General features: G+C 37.2%; 1 protein-coding gene and 1 pseudogene across 1 annotated transcript in view; one reads left to right on the forward strand and one right to left on the reverse strand.

Moving 5' to 3' along the window:
* LOC108528929 (pro-neuregulin-3, membrane-bound isoform-like) overlaps positions 1 to 24,737 on the forward strand; it is a 594,634-nt gene that overhangs the window by 473,400 nt on the left and 96,497 nt on the right. The window contains exon 2 of the mRNA XM_017870947.1: positions 19,050 to 19,179. Within this exon, the coding sequence (XP_017726436.1) occupies positions 19,050 to 19,179 (130 nt within the window). The remainder of the gene's footprint in view (positions 1 to 19,049; positions 19,180 to 24,737) is intronic.
* Positions 12,069 to 13,054, reverse strand: LOC108528931 (high mobility group protein B1-like; annotated as a pseudogene).

Here is a 24,737-nt window from a genome sequence, read left to right on the forward strand (position 1 = left end):
TTTTTTTTTTTTTTTTTTTTTTTTCTCAAATGGTTTACAAAAGCATAGCATGAAATTGACTTATTTATTTGCAGAATCTTAACTAATGAGCCACATTTGTCCCCTTTTACTTCTTACTAAACTGGAAACATAAAAAAAGGATTTATAGGAAACCAAGGTTAAAAGATAGGAACATAAAGTTTCACTCTTCCTCCCCGCTTCTGGCGACCACTAATTTATTTTCTGTCTCTGTGGATTTGCCCATTCTGGACATTTTCTATAAATGGGACTATGTAATATGTAGACTTATGCCTACTGTCTTTCACTGAGCATAATGCTTTCAAGGTTCACGCATACTGTAGCATGAATCAGTAACTAATGTCTTTTATTAGTGAATAATATTCCATTGTATAGATGTACCACCTTTTTGTTTATTCATCACTTGGTGGACAATGGAGTTGCTTCCACTTTTTGGCTACTATGAGTAATATTTCTATAAAAACTCATAAGTATGAACATTTTGTTTTCAATTCTCCTATGTGAGGAGTGGAATTGCTTGGTCATATGGTAACTCTAACATCTTGAGGAATGATCAAACTTTTCTGTAGCAGCTGCATGGTTTTACTTTCCTCAGTATTGTATGACTGTTGCTATTTCTCCACATTCTTGACAATACTCATTGTGCATTCTAATGGGTGTGAGGTGATATTTCATTGTAGTTTTGATTTTACTTTACATAAATACTAACAATTTTGGACATATTTTTATGTGTTTGTTGGATGTATGTATACTTTGGAAAAATGTCTATTCAAATGTAAAGGAAAATTTTAAAGAACAGAAGATGTATGATCAAATTAATATTTACTGCATGTCTATAATGCATTGCGGCCTTTACTCATAAAAATGAATAATAAGTAATATTTTAATCATATTACATAAGTAAGTTAGGATAAATTAAGAACTTGCTAAAGAAAATAGTTGGCTATGCTTAAGCCAAGAGTCAAATAAGATCCACACACCTTCCCTTTGTCCCATGTAGATATCCTTCATGTACATTGATATGAAGATGTATGTCTTACAGAGATGAATAATACAAACATGACTGAATAAAGCATAACGTGTGCCCCTCTCCTCTCTGGAAAAATGTAAAAACATAAAAAAAAAACTTTTATGGAATAATGCAGAAAAGGATCAATTCTCTTTCTGATATCAATATGATAGTCAAGTTGTAAGTAGTGCACTCGTGAGATCATCACCTTACTAGTGATTAATGGGGGCATCCCACACTTTATTGATCTAGTCTATGTAACAGCACATGAGAAATCCATGAGCTACCCTATGGAGGGCTTATTTATCTTTTAAAATGCTATAACCACATCCAGTGTCTCTAAACAAGTGCTTAGAGGTTAGCAAGCATTATGAGTATATTAGCCACCTAGATACAACTCTCCCCTGCCTGGCACTTAGCAGAGTGTAGATTGGGTACATGACAGTCACACATGCCTTGTTGCTCCTGGGAGGCAGTCGTGTGCCTTATTATCTGAACTATTTCCTCACTTTCCACCCCAGGAACTAATATAGTACTCAGCAGTCTTATAGTAGATACTCAATGATAGATTGTTAAATAAATGACTTTAATTGGCATCATGCAGAGATATTACAGAATTAGATATACAGCTGATACTCAATAAATATGTGCTGACTTATTTAGTAAAGACGGGAAAGATGTGCTTGGTGCCAAACACTGTGAAAATACTTCTACCACCCATTGTCTTTTTTTCTCATTTAGGCTTCATGAAACCCTGTGAATTATATGCTTTCATATGTTCACCTTATTCATGTTCAAAATGTCAGCAAGTAGTAAAGTAGTAATGCAAACCCAGATCTGCAAAAGTACATTACGATGCATTAAGTTGTATATTCAGAACTCGGCACACTAAATTTCATCTGAGGCTAAAACACAGAGTCCCAATGTAATATCAAGAAACAAGCCTTTCCCACGTTTGCTTAAGATGACACTAACACTGTCATGAAGAAAATGAACAGGGGTGCACAGGATGAGACTTCCTCAAAGAAGTGAAATGATTGATATATTGGGTACTTTATGTGAGAAGATTTGAAGAACAATGTAATTGTTTTATTATCTGATTGCATATCCCTAAGACCTGGATGTTTTCGAAATGATAAATGACTTAATGACTGAATATATTCTAGTTGTCTGTTTTAAACAAATGTGACATTTTAGGGGTTAATACTACATTCTTGATTTCCTGTGTTTTTAGGCAGTAACTGTATTAGTCTCTTCTCACACAGTTATGAAGAAATACCTGAGACTGAGTAATTTAAAAAGAAAAGAGATTTAATTGACTCACAGTTCCATATAGCTGGGTAATCCTCAGGAAACTTACAATCATGGCAGAAGGCACCTCTTCACAGAGCGCCAGGAGAGAGAATGAGGGCCAGCAGAAGAAATGCCAGAGGCTTATAAAACTATCAGATCTTGTGAGAACTCACTCACTATCATGAGAACAGCATGGGGGAAGCTGCCTCCATGATTCAGTTACCTCCCACCAGGTCCTTTCCACACGTGAAGATTATGGGGATTACAATTCAACATGAGATTTGGGATGGGATACAGTCAAACCATATCAGTAACTTTCTCTCTTTTTAAAATTTTTAAAATTTCTATTTTTTTTAAGTTTGAACATGTTGAGATTCAAATATCTTAAGCTTCCAAGTGCTCTTTTGACTTTTAATATATTTCTGGTGTCCCTTTTGGTCTTTTTGGTTCTTAACGTTTTGGTTGCATGCTTGCATTTCCTCTCCTGCTTGTGTGCACTTCTCATGTGCCATGTCTAGGAAGTTGTATCCTTTCCACCTGATTTAGCATTTCTTTATCTTCTGTTGTGCAGCTATCAATATGTCATCTACGTTGGGGCTGGAGATATAAGACAGCTTAAAGATATAGTCCTTTTACTTAAACAACTATCCATCTTTTAAAGTACTTTAATATAATTTTCATAACTTTTCCAGTCAGCCAGAGTGAATACTCTCTAAAGTGTCTTTGACAGTTGGCTTTATTTTTTGAGGAGGAAACTTCTCTTGATTGACTTTTTTTTGCAGCGTGGTTTGCAGACAAGATACTAAGAATCTGGGGGTGGTGGCTGGGGCTAGTGTTAGAGTTAGCCCTGTTATAATCTGAGTTTCTCAACCCATCCAAAGGAGAACACCATAGAAGTAAAAACATATTTCCTATGCAAAGGCTGCATTAAGATATCTCTAGTTCCCACCTCAACCTACTCTCTAAGCCTCTAAGCCTTTGTTGTGTAAAATGCAGAGCCACCACACCACTACTGACAGAAGTGCCCTCTCCACGAGCTCTACTAGAATATTTTTTTCTGCTTCTGCCATGACACTTGACATAGTTAGCAAATGCATAAGCAGGACTTCAAGTCAGGCGCTTGTGCTGCAATGCCTATCCCTTCTTTATGCCCCAGGCAGAGAAGAAAATGCTTGGATTTCTGAACACTACAATAAAAGATTCAAATAAAAGCTAAGACTATTAAGGGGAAAATAAGATTTTAAGTAATTAAAGTGAGTGATATTCATTTTCATGAAGGTATTTGAAGATCAAGTCAGTGTTTAGACATTAATTCAAAGCCATAATGGAATGAAAAGAAAATTTGAAAGAGAAAGTAATAGAAATCCCCAGAGTCAAGCACTGTCTTTATTTTTGTACCCACCTACCTCACCCCAATACCTGCTTTGCGTAGTATTTTAGTGTGTGCTCAAAAAAAATGGGTGTTGGGTGCTTGCTTTGGCAGCACATATACTAAAATGGGAACAATATAGAGAAAGTTGTCATGGCCCTGCACAAGGATGACATGCAGATTTGTGAAACGTTCCCTGTTTTTATGGTTAATGGGTACAAAAAAAAAATAGAAAGTTTAAGACCTATTATTTGATAGCACAGCAGGGTGACTATAGTCAATAATAACTTAATTGTGCACTTTAAATAACTAAGAGTGTAATAGGATTGTTTGTAACACAAAGTATAAATGCTTGAGGAGATGGATACCCCATTTGCCATGATGTGATTATTATGCATTGCATACCTGAATCAAAGCATCTCAAGTACCCCTTGAATATATACACCTGCTATGTACCCCCCAAAATTAAAAATAAAAGTATTTTTAATAATGGTGTTGGGTAGATGGATTCCAAGATGAATGAACTACCAAAAAATGGTGCCTTCTAATTGCTCTTATGTTTATTATTCTGGAGTCATAAATAGAGTGTTTGGCAAGCAGAAGCTTGAATATATGTAACTTAAAAGAGTCCAAAACTCAGCCCGGTTGGAAATGCAGAATATTAAAGAGATTTCTTTATGGAGTTGGGCTTTTTCGGCTTTTCCCTGCCTTTCTATGGATGAAGTGTGAAATAATAAGACTGCTGTGTGGGCCCTCCATAGTTCAGTTTCTCTTCTGTAAAATGAAAATGATATTTATATTGTATTAATAGGTTTATTCCAAGCATTATTATTGCATGCTGACTTCTAAAGTTTCTCTTATCCCAAGGTTGCTGGTTTGAATTGTTAAAACTATAATTCCTAAGGACAGATTTATTTATTTTAGATGTATATATCTGTTTTATTTTTATAGATTTAGGGAGTACAAGTGCAGTTTTCTTACATTAATATTTTGCATAGTGGTAGAGTCTGGACTTTTAGTGTATTCATCACCCAAAAAACGATTTGGTAATCCAATAGATAGTTTTTCAACCCTTACCTTCCTCCCATGTTCCCATCTTTTGTAGTCTCCATTGTATATTATTTACTGCTATATGTCCATGTGTATGTACCCTTTGTTTAGCTCCAGGTTATAAGTAAGAACATAAAGTATTTTACTCTGAGTTATTTTACTTAGGCTCATTGCCTCTAGTTCCTCTAATCTGTTCTATTGATCTATATCTATTTTTATGCCAGTACCATGGTGTTTTGGTTACTAAGCCTTGAGAGTCCTAGATTTCATAAATCTTTTGCCACAAACTATATGATTTCTTTTTTATGGCTGAGTAGTACTTTATGGTATATGGTATTTCTGGTTTGTGTATGTGTGTATGTGTGTATGTTATGTGTGTGTGTGTATATATATATATATATGGAATATGGTATTTATGTTATATATATGTGTGTATATGTATACACATACCGTATATATTATATATATGCACACACACTCCATTAATAAATACTTAAGGTGATTCCATGTCTTTGCTATTGTGAATAGTACTGCCAAAAATATACAAGTACAGATATCTTTTTGATATAATGATTTCTTTCCCATCGGGTATATACTCAGTAGTGGGATTACTGGATCAAATGGTAGTTCTATTTTTAGTTCTTGGATAAATCTCCATAATGTTTTCCATAAAGGTTGTACTAATTTACACTCCCATCAACAACATATTAACATTCCCTTTTCTCCACATCCTCACAATATCTGTTGTTTTTTTTACTTTTTAATATTAACCATACTGGCTGGTGTAAGATGGTATCTCACTGTGGTTTTAATTTGCATTTATCTGATGATTAATGATGTTGAGAATGTTTTTCAAATGTTTATTGGTTGCTTGTATGTTTTCTTTTAAAAAGTGTGTGTTTACATGTTTTGCCCCCTTTTTAATGTAGTCACTTATTTTTCTTGTTGAGTTATTTGAGTTCCTTGTAGATTCCAGATATTAGCCCTTTGTCAGATGGATAGATTGCAAATATTTTCCCATTCTGTAGGTTGTCTGTTTGCTGTGTTGATCATTTATTTTGCTGTGTGGAAGATTTTTAGTTTAATTAACTCATATATATATAATTTATAGTAGTTATATATTAGTAATTACGTACTATATACTATATACTTTATTATGTTTCTTGAGATGGGAGTCTTGCTCTGTCTCCCGGCTGGAGGGCAGTGGTTGATCTCAGCCTCACTGCAACCTCCACCTCCTGGATTCACACCATTCTCCTGCCTCAGCCTCCCGAGTAGTTGGGACTACAGGTGCCCGCCACCATGCTTGGCTAATTTTTTTGTATTTTTAGTAGAGATGGAATTTCACTGTGTTAGACAAGATGGTGTCAATCTCCTGACCTCATGATCTGCCTGCCTCGGCCTATATATTTGTTTTTTTGATGTTTGCTTTTGAGGACTTGGTCATAATATTTTTGCCCAGGCCAATGTTCAGTAAAGTCTTCCTAGGTTTTCTTCTAAAATTTTTACAGTTTCAAGTCTTACATTTAAGTCTTTAATTTCATCTTGAGTTAATTTTTGCATATGGTAAGAGATATGGGTATGGTTTCATTCGTCAGCATATGGTTATCCAATTTTTCGAGAACCATTTGTTGAACAGAGTGTTCTCTCCCCAGTATACATTTTTGTTGACTTAGTCAAAGGTCGGTTGGTCACAGGTATGTGACTTTATCAAATCTAGGGCTCTCAATGCTATAGTAATCAAAACAGTATGGTACTGGAATAAAAAATAGACATATAGATAAATGTTACAGAATGAAGAACTGATAAATGATTTCAATACAGTTTCAAGATACAAAATCAACATGGAAAAATCTGTGGCACTGCTAAACACCAATAATAATAATCGAGCTGAGAACCAAATCAAGAACTCAATCCCCTTTAAAATTGTTACAAAAAAAATACATTGGCATATATTTAATGAAGGAAGTGAAAGATCTCTACAAGGAAAACTGCAAAACACTAATCATAGATGACATGAACACGTGGAAAATCACCCCATGCTCATGGATTTGAAGAATCAATATCATTAAAATGACTATACTGCCCAAAGCAATGTACATATTCAATGCCATTCCATTACATTACCGATTTCATTTTTCACAGGATTAGAAACAAAAAATCCTAAAATTCATATGGAACCAAAAAAGGGCTTTAATAGTCAAAGCAATCCTAAGCAACTGGAACAAAGCTGGAGGCATCACATGCCAGACTTCAAATTATACTAAAGACAGATTTAGACCATGAAAGTAGACCTGATGTACAGCAGTACACTTCATTAATTGTACTGACTGTTAAGAAATTACAATAATTTTATTCTATATGGTAAACAACCACTGCTCAAATCCCCCTGAAAATTGTCCCCCTATGCCACCCTGGATGCCTGGGTTCCCAAACCTCCTCAGTGTTAATCCAGAAACAAGAATTAACATATAGCCCCAGAGGGACCTCCAGGACCCTGCTTCTCTCTTATGGCTGTACAGATTTATTCTGATTAGTCTTCTAATTTTCATATGACTTATTAAATATTTTGAACATCATATCCATACATACTTTCCAGTCAAGAAATTTGGATGTGGGAGAAAATTCTTTAATAAACAAACACATTAATTTTCATTTAAAAAACTGCTTTATTTTTTACATGGAACCCATGAACATAAAAATAAAACCAAAAAACCCTTGATTATTAGTCAGCTTCAGGTATGTTCACAGAAGTATAGATATGTTTTTCATCATTCATTTCCAAAAACATTATTACAGATTCGGAGCAACAAGATTCTGTTACCTTATCATTCTGAAGTTTTGTGTATGCCTATGATGTTGGTATAATCTTCATTGTTATAACCATTATGATACTTAGTCACAGAAAGGATGGATTAAGCATTTATGTGTGTCAGGCTTTGTAATAAATTATGGTGATACAGAGATTGACTTGCTAGGTCCCTAAGTTCCCATAATCTAGTTTGAGAAGAGGATGGAGAACAAACATGTAAGCAGTGAAACTGCAATTCAAAATGATCGTCACAGTATTAGAGATGAATAGGAAGTGTGCCTGGAGCTCTGAATACTTTCAGCCACTTCTAACCTGAGGAGCTAGGGAAGACTTCAGTATGTGCTTACATTTCACATAAACCTGAAACAATTAGAAAATATTTGTTAGGCAGAGATATGTAGCTGTGTACAACGTAAAGGGAATAGCACATTTAAATTCATAGTCTAAAAGTGGCCGTATGTGTTCCAGTACTATTGGAGCTCAAGGAGTGTGAGAGAGAGATTAGGAAGTGCAGTCCCAGGGAGCCTTCTCTGATGGCTTGTGTGGGGAATTGCTGAATAAGCTAGGAAGTGTTTGTTAATCTTGTGTAATGAAGACCCAATGGAGTTTTAGTCACAAGATGAAGAGAGCTCACATGTGCTCTTGAGGTGGGTGTATTAACTCTTGAGTAAGTAGTAGAAGCCAGTGTGAGGTACAGGGAGACCAGACAGGAGGCTGTTGCTATGTGTGAGAATCTTTTATCCACTAAAAGTTTCATATAAAGACACATTTGGGAAATAAAGATGTTGTAGAGAATGGAACACCATCCCCACCATGGATAGCATCCAGATTAATGCTGGAAATCAAATTTCAATTAGAAAATTGCTTAGGAAACATGTTGTCAGAAGAAGGAGAGCCATGTAATTCAAGTCTGTGATGGCATCTCTTTCAAGTTTCCCAATGCACCTGACTCAGAAGATAGAATCAGTCTGTTAGCTGAGGTCTCTCTGTGCTGGAAAAGCATGAAAAGAGTCCCACGAACATACACTCAGTTCTCTTTGAAGTTTAAGATCCATCTACAAATGGCCATGTTCTTTTCTTAGCAGAAAGCATTGGGGTTTCTACGTACATGCTGCTCACTGCTTATGTGTAAGTAAGGTAAAATTTGAGCAAGTGGAAAATGACCCCACTGTAATCCAGATCATAATATTTCTAAATAAGCACACACAATAGTCAACCAACCTACTTCATGATTTTTTATGGAATGAGGCAGAGACAAGGCCACTGTACACCCACGAAAAAGTATAAGTATGCACTTCTGACCTATGTGAGGTAAATGTTTGCTCCTTCTCTGTCAATAGCAAGCCCTACTACAAGTCTTTCAGCATATTGGATTTTTAGGCCACTCGGTTAGCAATTGTCTTCACTTCTACGTAGCATTCAATCCTTAATGTACTTCTGCTTTTCTTAGCCTATAGAGTAGTTCAGACTCCCAGGGAGACTGTTTTGTTAGAAGGAATGAAGTCTCTATGGGTATACTGAAAATCTCATCTACAATAGATAAAAGTCCATAATTTAGGGTTACTGTGAGGATATTCATTCAATAAGTATTTATTGAATAACTATTGGATAGCAGGTGATGAATTAGTTATTAGGAATACATATACCCACATACATGCACAAACACACACACACACACACACACACATAGATATAAAACATGTTTGTATCTTCCAGAAGCATATGGTTTATGGAATAAACAAATGGAAATAATGAAGGTTATTATTTCTAGTAGCAAGTTTGAGAGTATCCCATAGGGTGAGTCTCATTTTTGTTAGACTTTGATAAATCATCTCAAAGGCTAGGCTTCCCAGACATGTGTGTTATCTGTGGCTCAAGACTATGATTGAAAGAATGAGAGCCAAAGAGCAGAAAGAGAGGGGTGTAGTTCTGTGACCTAAATGGTGAAAAGTCCCCAGAGAAGAAAGCCTTTACTGGGCAGCACTATAGAGAGTTTTGTAGAGAACAGAAATATCCCATGGGAATTTATTTTTGCTGAAGTTTTCTCTGTCTTACAGTATGTTCTCTAGATGAAATCTGTGGACAACTGTGGGATTGTTGGGGTAAAGGTGGCAACCTGCAGAGCGAAGCATGTGCGAAGGCCTGAGGGGACCTGGGACATCTGAACAATTGTGGCTTGTGTATTGAAAGTGGGGGGCAGTTATTATGTATGAGATAAGGAGTGAGAGGCACGGAGGGCTTGGTAAGATTTTGGTCTTCATCGTAAGAGCCTAGATAAGCCATGACATGATTTTCTGAACAGCAGTGACCGATTGCTATGTTTTTTTTTTTTTTTGCATGTATTATGGAAACAGATTTTATTGTAAATAATTCATTTTAGGGTGGCTAGCATGTGCACAGACAGGTCTGTAAGGAATATTCCAGTTAAGATGAGATGGAAAGAAGTGGTAGATTCAAAAGATATTTAGGAGTTAGAATCAAGAGTATTTGGTGATTGCACATGCAGGATCAAGAGAATGGCTACTTGGTTTCTGGCCTGGACAATGGGATCGGTGGTGTCACATTAACTGAGACTGGGATTGCTAAAGGAAGAGCAGGTTTGTTGAGGAAGAGCAAGAGTTCCATTTTCTATAAGCACATTCTGAGGTGCTTTTGGAGGGTCCATCAAGAGGGAAGAGATAGGCAGACTGGAATTCAGAGAAACCTGTGAGCTGGATGTGTAAAATCAAGGTTATTGGCATGTAAATAACAGAGAGGATCATCCATGCAGCTGGTTTTCAGAGTTTAGGGTTCATGAGAATGATGTGGGAAGTTTTCGAAAGCAACATCCAGGACCCACCTCCAGTGTTTCTGGTGCAGTAGGTCATGGATGGAGTCCATGCTTTACATTTCTAATATACTCACTCAGAGATGGTTCTGATGCTGCTAATTTGAGTACCATCTGGGAATAGCACTCACCTAGAGAATAAATAAATAAAAAAGAAAGAAAGAATGGAAATAAAAATGTGGCCTATGGGAAACAGTATAACAGAGTCAGTCAAGCTGCATTGGTTTGTGTTCAGAAGCTCCCAGGTAAGAGCCATGAACCCTTGGGTCAATGAAGTAAACAAAGTAAGTAAAGACTCAATCTCTCTATTTGTAAAAATAATAGTAATAATAATACAAATAGCGCAAATTCATAGTGTTGTTTTAAGGTCAAAAAAGACAGCTAAAGGAAAACACTTAGCATGGTATTAAGTATATGCTTGGGGTTATTTGAAAGCCAGTCTTTAAGTAATCCAGCATTTAAATATAGATTAGATGATACTAAGTTGGTGAAAGTCAAAGGTCAAGAGGAAAATCAGACTATGTGATAACATAGATTCCAAGGAAAGAAGGGTTTTCACAAAGGCAAGAGTGGTTATGAGTGTCAGTTGTTTTGAGAATGTCAACGAGATACAAAAACAACAACAAAACAAACAAACAAACAAAAACCACTATTGGATTTAGAGATAGCTAGTAACATAAAATAGGCCGTTTCAGGAAAGCGATGTGGGGTGCAGAGATAGTGTCTATGAAGCACATAGCACAGAGCCTAGCGTACGCCAAAGGCTCCAGTGATGGTAGATGCTATTATTATTATCATAGTTCAAAGCAGTTTGTAATATGCATGTGTTCACATGCTGGTTAAAGGAAATACATTCAGTTGAGCATAAACTCTGCAATTCCCAAAGAAATGCATTTCCATTGAACAAGCTATGTCCCATTCAGGTTTAAATAGCTGAAACAGTTTTTAAAAGCAGGATTTCAAACTGCAACGTGGCAGATATGTCATACAACTTTAACAAGGGCCCTTTCTACATTTGCTGCAAGAATTAACGGCTCTGGGATACATCAAGAACTGTCAGTTCTCACAGCAGCCCCACGAATCAACTGAACTTTTAAAATCCTCGCCCTATACTCCCCATTTCTCCCATGCCAGCAAAGTGAACAATTGTCTGATCTTTGGCAGCAGGGAGAAAGCTATCTTTGCCTCTTGCCAGCTGAGAAATGGTTTGTTTCCCTTTCAAACACCACTGCATTCTTCTTGCAATTTCCCTTTACCATTAAATATTTTATAACTCAGTCTCATGCCAGTGTACCTTCCTGGGTGCCTGATAAATGACAGATTCTACAGAAAATTTTAATATATGGCAGCAGGTTTCATTTACAGTATTCCTACAGAAGAGGCTGCCGAAGTCAACAACCATATTTAAATGGCTTCTGGCTTGTAAAGGTAGTTTGCTAATCCCAAAAGCTTTTAGATTGCATTGCCAGATTCTTACCTTTTCTTAGAGAATCGTCATATCGTGAACTCTATGGGAGAGGAAGAAAAAAAAAAACCTGCTTGAGGAATGTGACATTTTTTTGTTTGTTTGTTTAAAATAAATCTTACATAGCCTTACGTTTCATTTTTTTTTTTCTTTAAGAGGAATGAGTTGTGTACATGGGGTTTAAATGCTTTATAGACAAGAAAAAAGAACTGCGCTAGAACCAACTTATTCATCATCATCATCTTCGTTTTTTTTTTTTTTTTTTTTTTTTCTTTTTTTTTTCTTTTTTTTTTTGAGGAGGAGGCAGTCTCCGGCTCTGTCCCCAGGCTGGAGTGGCTCGTGGCGTGTCTCGGCTCTACTGGCAAGCTTCGGCCTCCCGGGTTCCCGCCGTTTCCGCTCAGGCCTCGAGTAGCTGGGAGCTACAGGCGCCCGCCACCCTCGCCCGGCTAGTTTTTTTGTATTTTAGTAAGAGACGGGGTTTCAACCGTGTTAGCCAGGAGGTCCTCGATTCTCCTGACCCTCGTGATCCACCCGCAATCCGCCCTCCCAAGGCTGGGATTAGCAGGCCTTGAGCCCAACCGCGCCCGGCCCCCCATTCTTATCTTTATCTTCTTCATCCTTTCATCTTCCTCATCTCTCTCCCTCTTCCTTCTTTTTCCTTGCTTTTTTCCAGCCCTTGACAACTCCTTTCTTTGCTGGCTCAGGCCAATTCTCCCTTTAGCTCCATATGCAGCAATATCCCTTTCGTATTTTTCCTTCAGCTTCGCAGCCTTCTTTTCATAAGACTGCTTGTCACCTGCAGCAATGCTATTCCGCATTTCTCCCAGGTTCTTTGCAACATCATCAAAGAGCAGACCAGGATGTTCTCCTTTGGTTTTCGGGCGATACTCAGAGCAGAACAGGAAAAAGCTCGAAGGAGGCCTTTTGGGTACATTGGGATCCTTGAACTTCTTTTCTGTCTCTCCTTTAGGAGGGATATAGGTTTTCATTTCTCTTTCATAACGAGCCTTGTCCGCCTTTGCCATATCTTCAAATTTTCCTTTCTCTTTAGCAGACATGCTCTTCCACCTTTCTGAGCACTTCTTAGAAAACTCTGAGAAGTTGACTGAAGCATCTGGGTGCTGCTTCTTATGCTCCTCCCAACAAGTCTACACAAAAAATGCATATGATGACATTTTCCCTCTCGGCTTCTTAGGATCTCCTTTGCCCATGTGTAGTTATTTTTCTACACTAAGAATTGAGGCCGCTGCACTTCCGCGGACATAAGAAATGAGCTCCTGGAACTCAAGGTCAGCCGGGGTTGGGTTCCTGTTGCTGCACGCGTGGCCCGCCTGAAACCGCTACAAAGTAGTGGCGCGTCCCACTGCCCAACTCTAGTGGATAAAGAGGAAATCTGACATTTTTAAGCCAGGAGTGTGAAGAGTTTATTTAGGATCTAATCTGAGTCTCAATGTTTTGTGTTTTGTGTTTTGTTTTGTTTTGTTTGTTTGTTTTTTGTGGCGGGGAGTGGGGGGTGACCTTGCTTTTCCCATCCGGGATTCCTTTTCCTGTGCCAATTCAATCACACATATTCAAGCCCAGCTCCAATGCCAACACTTTAAGAAACCCTCAGAGATAACTGTAGCCTGAATTAAGCTCTCCCTTCCTTTGACTATCTCATGCAATTATTAACTGTAATAACCAATTTAGTACTCTTGTTCCTGCAACAAAATATGTGTTCCCACAGTGTGCTGCATTGGGCCGGCAACACAGAAACCTCCATAAGTAATATTCAGGTTGAATTCAGTACTTAAGGGGGAAACCAGTCATCGTTTTAATTCATTAATAAATTAACTTTAATTGCAAAATCTGCGGGGATTTCTGTCTTCCAACCCAACATTTTCTTCCCTTTTTGCCTTTAATGAATTCACCACCACCACCTCTCACTGTGCATTTAATTACTGTACTGATTACTTACTATGTATGCTACATGATGTGGAAAGCATAGAAAATTTAAAAGCAAAGCACTCTCCCTGACCTCCCTGGGGATAGAGACCGAAACATATAAAAAAAAAAAAAAAAAAAAAAGAAAACACATAAACTACATATAACAAGTGCCAGATGAGTGATCCAGATAATTGCACAGTTCCTGTGGCCCCAAGTGATGGGGTACTATTTCTAACGTCAGCAGTAGTACTTCCTTAAACTGATCCCTAGACCTTGGTCATGGTGCTTGGAAAACCCTTTCTCAGCGCAATCTCTGCTCATCTTAATCCTAACACTCCTTTATTCTTCCTGTCCTTCTTTTCTGGAAAATCCTTTCCAATTGTTTTGCTTTGTTTTCTCCTCCTTTCTCCTCCATGCTGCTGAGCTGATTTTTCCCTCCTTTAATGAAATTCTGTGCTCTTTCCCTAAGGTGTTTTGGAGCCCTTATTATATCCTAACTTAATTCGCTTCCCAGATATTTTTAAAATAGAGTTTTTGTTCACCATAACACTTTTTTTTTTTTTCTGTTTTGAGACAGGGCCTCACTCAGCCCTGCCTCAAACAGGCTGGGGTGCAGTGGCACAATACCAGTTCACTGCAACCTCGACTTCCTGGGCTCAGGTGATCCTCCCACCTCAGCCTTCTGAGTAGCTGGGGTCACAGGCATGTGCCACCATGCCCGACTAACTTATTATTATTATTATTTATATAGATGGGGTCCCCCATGTTGTCCTGGCTGGTCACAGACTCCTGGGTTCAAGTGATCCTCCCACCTTGGTCCCTATAGTTCTGAGATACAGATGTGAGCCTGAGTGCCTGGCCTCTGATACCACTTCTTAACACCAACAAGTAGAAAAATGCTATATAAAAAGTTGTCCTTTTTTTTTTTTTTTTTTTTTTTTCGGACGGAGTTTCCCTCTTGTTGCCCGGGTCGGAGTGCAATGGTGCAATCTCGGCCCACTGCAACCTCCACCTCATGGGTTCAAGTGATTCTCTTGCCTCAGCCTCGAAGGAGCTGGGAATACAGGCACCTGCCATCATGCCTGGCTAATTTTTTGTATTTTTAGTAGAGGCAGGGTTTCACCATGTTGGCCAGGCTGGTCTGGAACTCCTGACCTCAGGTCATCCACCCACCTTGGCCTCCCAAAGTGCTATGATTATGAGTGTGAGCCACCACACCCGACCAAAGTTTCTATCTGTGTAATACTATATAGATAAATACCTATTCTGTGCCTCTCTGTGTCAAGCCTTCCATAAGCCCGTGGATTAAAGATGTGAAGACTTCTCTGCTCCATGGAAGCAAGCTCATGGTCCAGTCATATGGGAGCTTCAGAAGCTGATGAATGTGGAGAGAATGACGTATGATAGCAGGGCCCACTCTGGAATAAGGGAACATAAAGAAAGCCTTGAAATACAAATTGGAATTCACAGGAACATTAGGTCCCTCCTGTTTACTTACAGGAATCTTCATCCATATAATTGTTTTGAAGGCAATAGCTCTATAACAAATTATTTACCAAATTACATTCCTAGAAACAGAAGTTTGATTAAGTACATGCCAAAATAGTACCATATAGTATAGCTAGCTTAGTGTATTGGACTGTCCTAAAAGTGGCGTAGCTTTAAAAAACATAAACAAGCTTCCAAAAGTGTTGAATTTGCTCACAGATGAGAGTTTTATATCTGATTACAAAGATACACCAAGGTTGTTTAGGGTCATAACTTTTATAGTTTGGCATTAGATCTTATCCACGTTCTCATTCTCACAAATGTTCCATGTTCGTTCTTCAGAAGAAAACACTCAGCTGGATATGTTAGAGCACACTATGCCACCTTAGGGCACAGAAAGAAAATAAAGAATTGCACCTTATAGTTTTTTTTTTTTTTGGCTCATTCTTATTTATGTTGTATTTTATGTGCTTTGTAGTATATCTTATATGTTGAAAATTAAATAGATGTATGAATACATACATGCACTTTAATCAGATGTACCAATATAGGAGGATATCATCCAAAATTATTAGCATCTCTTTATTAGGCTTTGTTTGGTTGTAAGTAATAGAAAACCTGAATAAGAGTGACTTAGATATAGTATGCTTATTATTCATTCAACAAAGATCTAGGTAGGTGGTCTTAGAGTTAGCATAGCAACCTAGTGATTTTATTAAGGGTCCAGAATTTGCCTATATTTCCATACACATCTTTTGCATGACTTTCAAGAATAAAATTTTGCCTGATGATTAATTACACTTACCCTACCCAAAGCCTCTGTGATTTCAGGTAGTAATACTATATAGATAACATATAGTAAAATGCTTAGGTACATCCTAAGGTCTCAAATGTATTGATAATTGCAGTTATTAAAGAATGATCATGCCCAATGTTTTATTGTTTATTATATTGTCATTTAATAATTATGATAATGATGTTTTCTTTTAATTCAGTAAAGTCATTGTGAAGGTTAAGCATGAGTATTTTAAATTAATTTGGGGATTCTTTAAGCTGTGGAAATGGAAAGCCTCAGAACATGTTAAGCCTGATATCTGAGCTTTCCCACCCCAGACTTTTGCAGAGCCATTTACTTGGGTCTCTGATCCTCTGTAATGTGCTGATAGATGATAACATGATGGAGAAATCGGTTGGTAGAATGGGGCGGTAACCACTAGAGACAGCAGTTGTCAGATGGAAATTAATTGATTGTAATTGCTTTGCCATTGTATTGCACTTGAAGTCTGTAGCTTGTTAAAACCACTGATTATAAAATAAGGATCTCACTTTTTATGCTGTAGATCATGTTAATGAAAAGCTGTTCTTAGAAGCATGATCAGTGAATATCAATAAATGGATAATAAGAAATTAAAGGAAAAGTTAACTAACTGATCATGAGTTAATATACTTCAGCAGCCAGAGTAGCAGTCAACTGTGCACGGTTTCATATTGAATTTTTTGCTCAGAGCTCTTGAATTTTAAATATTTCCCATAGAGAGATTGATTCTGTGTGACTGTTTATCACATACTGTCTTGAATAACAGATCTTTACTGTAGAGAATCTCCTGCAAGATGGAAAATGTGTGTGTTTTGCAGAGCCTTTATTTTGTACCAAAGTATTAACAAGCAGATATTTTGAAGTAGAAAACATAAGTTCCCATTGCAACATCAATAGTGGTTTATTTCAGTGCTCATGGAATATGAGTAACATATGTGTGAGGGTCTGTGTGAATCTGAAGGCCTTGCTTTTGCAGTCTTTATCAATATTACAAAAAGAATACTAAAATGATAACATCAATGTTAAATTATATTTCACTTTTTGCTGTACAAAATGAATTAAATTTCGTACAATTGTAATGAGGTTTTAATTATAGCTTTCATTTATAGCATTTAATTATTGATGTTAGAGAGATCAGATATTTTGAAGATATTTTTATGAGCACCAATTCTTATCAAGCCTCCATGCCAGCCCTCAAAGACGTTACAGAGGAAAAGAACAGATAAAACAAAGAAAGAATTACTTGCAGTTTTGAATGCAGTGAGGAAAGTGGTAAGAGGCACTGGGAGGCACAAGATGAGATCATCTAAGTTCTGAGGATTTCTGGGTGTCCTCAACAAAGAATGAAGGTCTGGGAAGAAGGAGCAGTGTGACAGTTCTTGATATTTTGAGAAAATAGAGTGATAGTTGAAAATTAAGTTGCATAAAGTTTTAGAATGCAAGAAGAGACCATCAGACAGATAAACATATAGATGGCCCATGCCCTGGTTTGCCCTACTATGGATTTTAAAGTTATTCCCACAGGAGAGCCCCATGAGGATTTTTAGATGTGGGAGAGATAGGGGTGAGTTTCCTTTTAAAACGATCACTCACCATCAGTTGTGACGATAATCAGGGAAGAAGCTCATTGTGACCTTCATTTACTGTCTTAGTTCATTTTCTATTGCTTTAGCTGAATACCTGAAGCTGGGTAAATTACAAGGAAAATAAATTTATTTCTTACAGTTTTGTAGGCTGAGAAGTCCAAGGTCAAGGGGCTGCATCTGCTGAGGGCATTCTTGCTGGTGAGGACTCTTTGCAAGCCCTGAGGCAGTGCAGGGCATCGCATGGATGGGGGCAAGAGAATGTCAGATCAGTCCTTCTTTCTCTTCTTAAACAGCAACAGTTCCATCATGGGGGCCTCACCGTGATGACTTTATCTATTCCTAATTACCTCCCAAAGGCCCCAACTTCAAATATCATCAACATAAAAATTTGAGGATTAAATTTCCAACACATGGAATTTAGGAGACACATTCAAACAAGGGCGGTTAATAAGCTGGTGTAATATCCTGTGCTGTTGAATATTATTATTAATCTAAATATCTGTAAAGGAAATTAAAAGCTTATGCACTGAATAATTTTTTGTTCTTTGACTTTTTAAGTATATTTTTTGTTGAATGTTACGGTGGAATTGGTGCTAATAGTTAGTTGCTTAAAACTCTGTAATTAGAATAATGTCTACATGTGGTAATAGAGTCTGTATCTTGTAGATAGCATATATTTATGGTTAGTCTCATATTTGGGATGCAGATATTGATATATAACTTAATTTGAAAATGTATGTAATTATGATTTTAAAAATGCATGTTTAAGATAATGCTAAAAAATGACAATAATTGGTCCTGTTAAATATTTACCAGAAACATTCTTCATATTTGAGAATCTGGTTCAGAATTTAGAACATTTGCATTTTAATTGCATAATAAAAGGAGAAAGTAAAAGAATAATTGGCTTAGCTATTAGCCAATTATAGCTGTAACTAAAAAAAAATCCCCCAAACTGACATTGGATTCCACAGAATAGTCACAATATACATTGATCAGATGCTTAATTATATTTGGCAGCAATAAAGGGAAGGGAATGTTGCTTCAATCCTTCATACAACATGTTTGTTAAAACTAAAATTAATGAGGGTGGATTTGGGGTGTTTGACTCAGTATCATTGAGCTTTTAGTGTTTATGTGTCCTCAAATGGGGCTTCTCCAGAGTGACTCCAATAGTTAAAATTTAGTGGAGAAATAAGACAATTGAATACAGTGGTTACAGCCAGCTGCATTTGGTCAGTACCATGGAGGGTTGGAGCTGTCAGTCTAGAGTCCCAGAGGTCACAGCCCATGAGAAGGCCTCCATACAGAGATCCAGGGACAGTGACAGGAGTTGTTGGTGTCAGAATGTACTGCTGACAGCATTTCCCTCTGTGCTTTCCCTGACAGATACGACGACATATTCCACAGAGCGATCCGAGCACTTCAAACCCTGCCGAGACAAGGACCTTGCATACTGTCTCAACGATGGCGAGTGCTTTGTGATCGAAACCCTGACCGGATCCCATAAACACTGTCGGTAAGCCACTGAGGACACTGGTGGAAAGGGCAGGCCCTCTGTAAGGCCTGGGGGTGGAGGGTGCTGGCAGCATCTGTAATGTGTCATGTCCAGGATACACACAGTCCCACCGTTTGAACAGCAGAATTGGGAGTTTTAATTTGGAAAGGGCAAGGCTGTTGTCTCTTTAACAGCCGAAGAAGACAAAACGGAAACAAAGTAGTCACTGTTTAAGTTTTACCTGACCAAGCAAATGAAGATTTACCTTTAGATCTGCAAAGTTAATGGAAATAATTATTTACACACTTTAGAAGAGTATATTTATGATGTGGAACTTAGGCATATATCCTAGTACTCAGAAATAATCTATTCTTGAGAACCTGCTGACTGTGGCAGGAGAAGCAAACTGCTCATCTAAGATCTAGAATCTCAGTGTTTATTTGTGAACCAACCCCAGAGACTTTAACTGTGTCCAGAGAAAACTGCATTTTATTTTGTTTCTGCCCTCCTTTATTAATTTCAATACTTTCTCTTAACACCTCTGATGAAACACTCTCCAGCAAGAAGTTGTAAATGAAATAGCAGTCCTGTTATAGTCTAAGTAGAGAACTACTTGGGGAAAACTCCCAGTAGAGATCAGGAAGGTGTTTAATTGGTTTTTAGAGACATAAGGTTATGTAACTGCTAAAAGTAAAAACAAGGGGGGATAAAGAGTGCACTTATAGACACTACAGTTTTAAGACTCCATAGAAGAATCAAATTAACATCTGAAAAATATTTCTTACCAAGTTTTCACTTCAAGTATTACCCTGGTAGTTTGTTTTTCCTTGCAATTGTATATGCATCAGTGATCATATATATCCACACCCCTTTTCTTCTCTTTATTTGCTCTTCTCATATGACACAGTTATTAAATTAATTATTTGGAATCATGAGGCATGGAAAATTATGACTTTTTTCTATTACTGTTATAAAACTCGATTCCCATGTTGTTTCACTAAGATGATGTAGAGAAATGTATCGTATAGTTACAAACTTAGAACATGCCATGCCGGCAGAAGCTGCCTGGATCCAAGAGCCAGGTTTAGTCCACAGGGAAGATGTATTGCCACACTGAGCAATGGCACAGGTTTGGAAGAACAGATACATGATATGGTAGGAGGGCTCTGTAAAAGTTACCATATGTCCTGTGTCAGGACAAATAGGACTGTGACCTTTCCTCACCCCTGACATGTGGTGTTCATATATGACTTTGGCAGTGCCACTGCATTTACCCGAGTTGCAAAATTTGCACCCTATTCCTATGCTCTGCAAACCTGGGTTGGGGGAGAAGGGGAGTGGGAATTGTTTCTCTCCACATTCCTCCTCTCTCATATTTTTTTGTGACTCTGCACATATGGACACGAAGCACACAAGTGATATTAAGACCTTAAGGGAAAATCCAGGAATGAACTACTCCTTCAAAGTGTGTTGTGCATGCAAGCCCTTTTAGCTCCTCAACCATGTTACAGTTACCTTGGTCAATCTAATGAGATTACCATTTGGAAGTGGGCAATGCAATCAATTATGTTTGAATTTGTAATCAATTGAAGAAGAGATGAATCAGAAGCATTGGCTAAAGCAGTAGCTTTCTTTGATGGTGTTTTCCCTGGAGGAAGAATTGGATCAGGTCCCACCACAGTATGCAGGCTGAGATGATTCATCTTTTCCAAAACTGAGACTATCGGGAGAACAAAGTAATTCTTCTTTTTTGTCGTTTGACCATGCTGTATATTTCAGTACTTCATGAGTGTGTTAATTTGCTAGGACTGCTGTAACATTGTGCTACAGACTGGGTGGCTTCACTATGGAAATTTATTTTCTCACAGTCCCGGAGGTCAGAAGTCCAACATAAAGGTGTCAGCAGAGTTTATTCCTTTTGAGGCCTCTCTCCTTGGCTTATAGATGGTCAAGGAGATGTATCTTATCATGTTTCCTCTGTAGGTGTTTGTGTTCGGAATTGATTCCTTTTCAGGCCTCTCTCCTTGGCCAGTAGATGGTCAAGGAGATGTATCTTCTCATCATGTTTCCTCTGTAGGTGTGTTTGTTCCAAATTTCCTCTAAGGACATCAGCCATATTAGATTGGAGCACATCCTCATGACCTTATTTTAACTTCATTACTTCTGTAAAGACCTTTCTCCAAATATGATCACATTCTGAGGAACTGGAGTTTACTTCATGTAGGGATTTTAATTTTTGTAGATACATTCAGTCCATAACAATGAATCTCATGTCCATAAAAGAAAAATCCTTTGCTTTTATGCATATGCATGTACATCTCTAATTTTTGTAACACACATAAGCAGATATATATATATATAGTTTAAATGAAATGATGTACATATTTAATAATTTTGGCCTTCTGTCTTCATATTTCTTGCATATTTCAGTACAGACAGCCTGTTATTTAACATAGACTCACAACATAGCTAATCATGACAAAAGACTAGCCTAAGACAAAATTAGAGCTCGAGTAGGTTAATAGATGCCTATAAATCTCCTACGAGTGTGTATGAATAAATCACACATCACATGTGCCTGCTATTCATCTCTCAAGCTTTGCTGCGAATAAAAGGCTTACATTTGTTCCTGCATCAGCCACTTCTAAAAATTCCAACGTAGTTATTAATAATGTGCCATTTTGTACAGCACTCTATTTAAGTAGTATGTTTCAGTCATTCTCCTATTCAACAAATGTTTACTGAGCACCTCCTATCACAAAGATACTGTTGAATAAATACAGAAATGAATTTAAAAATTAAATGGTGCAGTGCTTCATAATGTGTTTGGAGTAAGAAAAATACTTCATCGTGAGGAAATTTTGAAAAGCAAAATACTTCAGAGTGACTGACATACTACAAGGAGTATCTTTATGACATAGTAGTTACTGGATTTTGTTTCAAGTTAGATAAGATGCCATTTAATAGATCTGAGCGGCAGTATAAAGGCTTGTGTGTGACCCTAGCTTTTCAATAGTTTATTTTATATGTCTCAAAAGATTAGACATTTAAACCTGAAAGAAATTAAAATTATATTTCTTGGATTTAAAAATTGTAATCCTATAATAAACTGCATCAAATAGTTTTCTATGTTGTGAAAATAGACCATACTCCGACACATTTCTGTTTTCTTCTCAAGGAACAATAGGTACACAATTACCAAACTATTTGTGATAGAAATCCTGAAAAGTACATGCCTAAAAAAAAAAATAATAATAATAATAATAATAATAATCCAGAAAGGGAGGTGGTTGAAGTGGGGGACACGTTTGTTTCGTTTGTAATTTTGTTATTCCAATTCTTAGACATTTGTGGTACCGTACTTGAAATTATAAAGCAATTTAATTTAAAAAACAAACAACAACAAACAAAAAAACAAAACAAAAACTTGAAGAAGTTTTTTTTCTGTGTTTTGTTGTTTCGTGCAGAGACGCAGTCTCCCTCTGTCGCCCAGGCTAGAGTGCAGTGGCAGGATCCTTGGCTCACTGCAACATCGCGCGCGACCTGAGTTCAAGCCATTCTCCTGCCTTCAAGCCTCCCCGGTGCCTGGCTAATTTTTTATTTTTAATAGAGATGGAGTTTCACCATGTTAGCCAAGATGGTCGTCGATCTTCTGACTTGTGATCACTGCCTCAGCTCCTAAGTGCTGGATTACAGGGCGTGAGAACCGCCTGGACGGATTTTTTAAAGAACAAAGAAATAGAGAAATAGATTTTCTAAATTCAAAATATATGTCTATCTATCATATCTATCTATCTATCTATCTATCTATCTATATGTATGTGTGTGTGTGTATATATTTATTTTTCTGAGAGGAAGGCTTGCTCTGTCACTCAGGTTGGAGTACAGTGGTGTGATCTTGAATCACTGCAACCTCAATCTCCTGAGCTCAGGCCATTCTCCCTACACAGCCTTCTGAGTAGCTGGGACTACAGGCACTCACCACCATGCACAGAAAATTTCTGTATTTTTTTATTTTTATTTTTATTTTTTGTAGAGATGGGGCCTCACTAGGTTTTCCAGGCTGGTCTCCAACTCCTGGCCTCAAGTGATCCTCCTGCCTCAGCTTCCTAAAATGTTGGGATTACAGGTGTGAGTTACTATAGCTAGCTCAAAATATAAATCCACAGACCATCCACAGGGTAATTAGTGCAAACAGATTGTGGTATATTGTGGGACTTAGTATAGAACAAGGATTGATTCATAAACCAGAGGAAAATGAGGGAACGATTTTTCAATTAATGATTAACTATCAGGTACATAGTATCAGAAGTGTATGTTGACCCCTCTTTCTATACCAAAAGTATACTAATGATTTCAAAAGTTAAAGTAATAAACAAATAAAGCCTAAGGAAAATAATAAATAAAATTACGTATTTATTTATGTCAGCGATTGTAAGGACCTTGTGAGCAAATAAAAGCAATGGAAGGCAAAAATTAACAACTTTGACATAGCATTGTTTTTTATCTGAATATCATAAATCAGAAACAAAATTAAAAGACAAGCTATGAGGAAACTGAATAACAAATATGGCAAAGAATTAAAACCCCAAAGAAGTCACGTAGATCAAGGGGTAACATTAAAATAAAATCTCAATAGGGAAATGGACAAAGGGGAGGAACATAATCTTCCTAAAGAGAAATACAGATAAGCAGCAAACAAATATTCTCAGCCTCACAGAGAAATGCAAATTAGGTATTTTTTTTTCCCTATCCTTTATTTAAAGATTTTAAAAAGTGACTACTGTACCCAGTTTGTCAAGGGGGCTGTGAAAACACATGTCCTCAAATGCTACTTGAGGGAGTGCAGTTTGTTAAATATATTTTTTGTAGGTAATATTTTAGTATGTTTTAAAAAGCCTTAGAGTGTTTCTTTCCTTTCTTTCTTTTTCTTTTTATTTTTTGAGATGGAGTCTCCTCTGTCGCCCAGGCTGGAGTGCTGTGGTGCCATCTCGGCTCACTGCAAGCTCCACCTCCCAGGTTCACGCCATTCTCCTGCCTCAGCCTCCCGAGTAGCTGGGACTACAGGTGCCCGCCACCATGCCCAGCTGATTTTTTGTATTTTTTTAGTAGAGACGGGGTTTCACTATGTTAGCCAGGATAGTCTCAATCTCCTGACCTCATGATCCGCCCGCCTCAGCCTTCCAGAGTGCTGGGATTACAGGCATAAGTGTCCAACCCACATACATGCTTGTGAAGATTTATTTATAGGGATGCTCACCACATTTTTATCTGTAATAGCAAAAATTTTTAACAAGTCTGAAATTATGAATTTAAATGTCTATATAAATTAGAATATATTTGTACATTGGATGAATTTTCACAGTATTTTGAGGATACCCAACGGTCACTATGTCATGTTAGGTATAAAAATTTAATATGAAATTGCAACCTTGAACATACAGTAGAATCCTAATTCTGGGAAAAAAAAAACAAAAAAACTAAAAGGTTGATATTTTACAACTATTTGCTTCTTTCAACTTTGTGAATTTTCTAAGGTCTCTATATTACATAAATGAAATATATTACATATTTATATA

The sequence above is a fragment of the Rhinopithecus bieti genome, unplaced genomic scaffold (assembly GCF_001698545.2).
Source record: "Rhinopithecus bieti isolate Rb0 unplaced genomic scaffold, ASM169854v2 scaffold_5702, whole genome shotgun sequence".
NCBI lineage: Eukaryota > Metazoa > Chordata > Mammalia > Primates > Cercopithecidae > Rhinopithecus > Rhinopithecus bieti.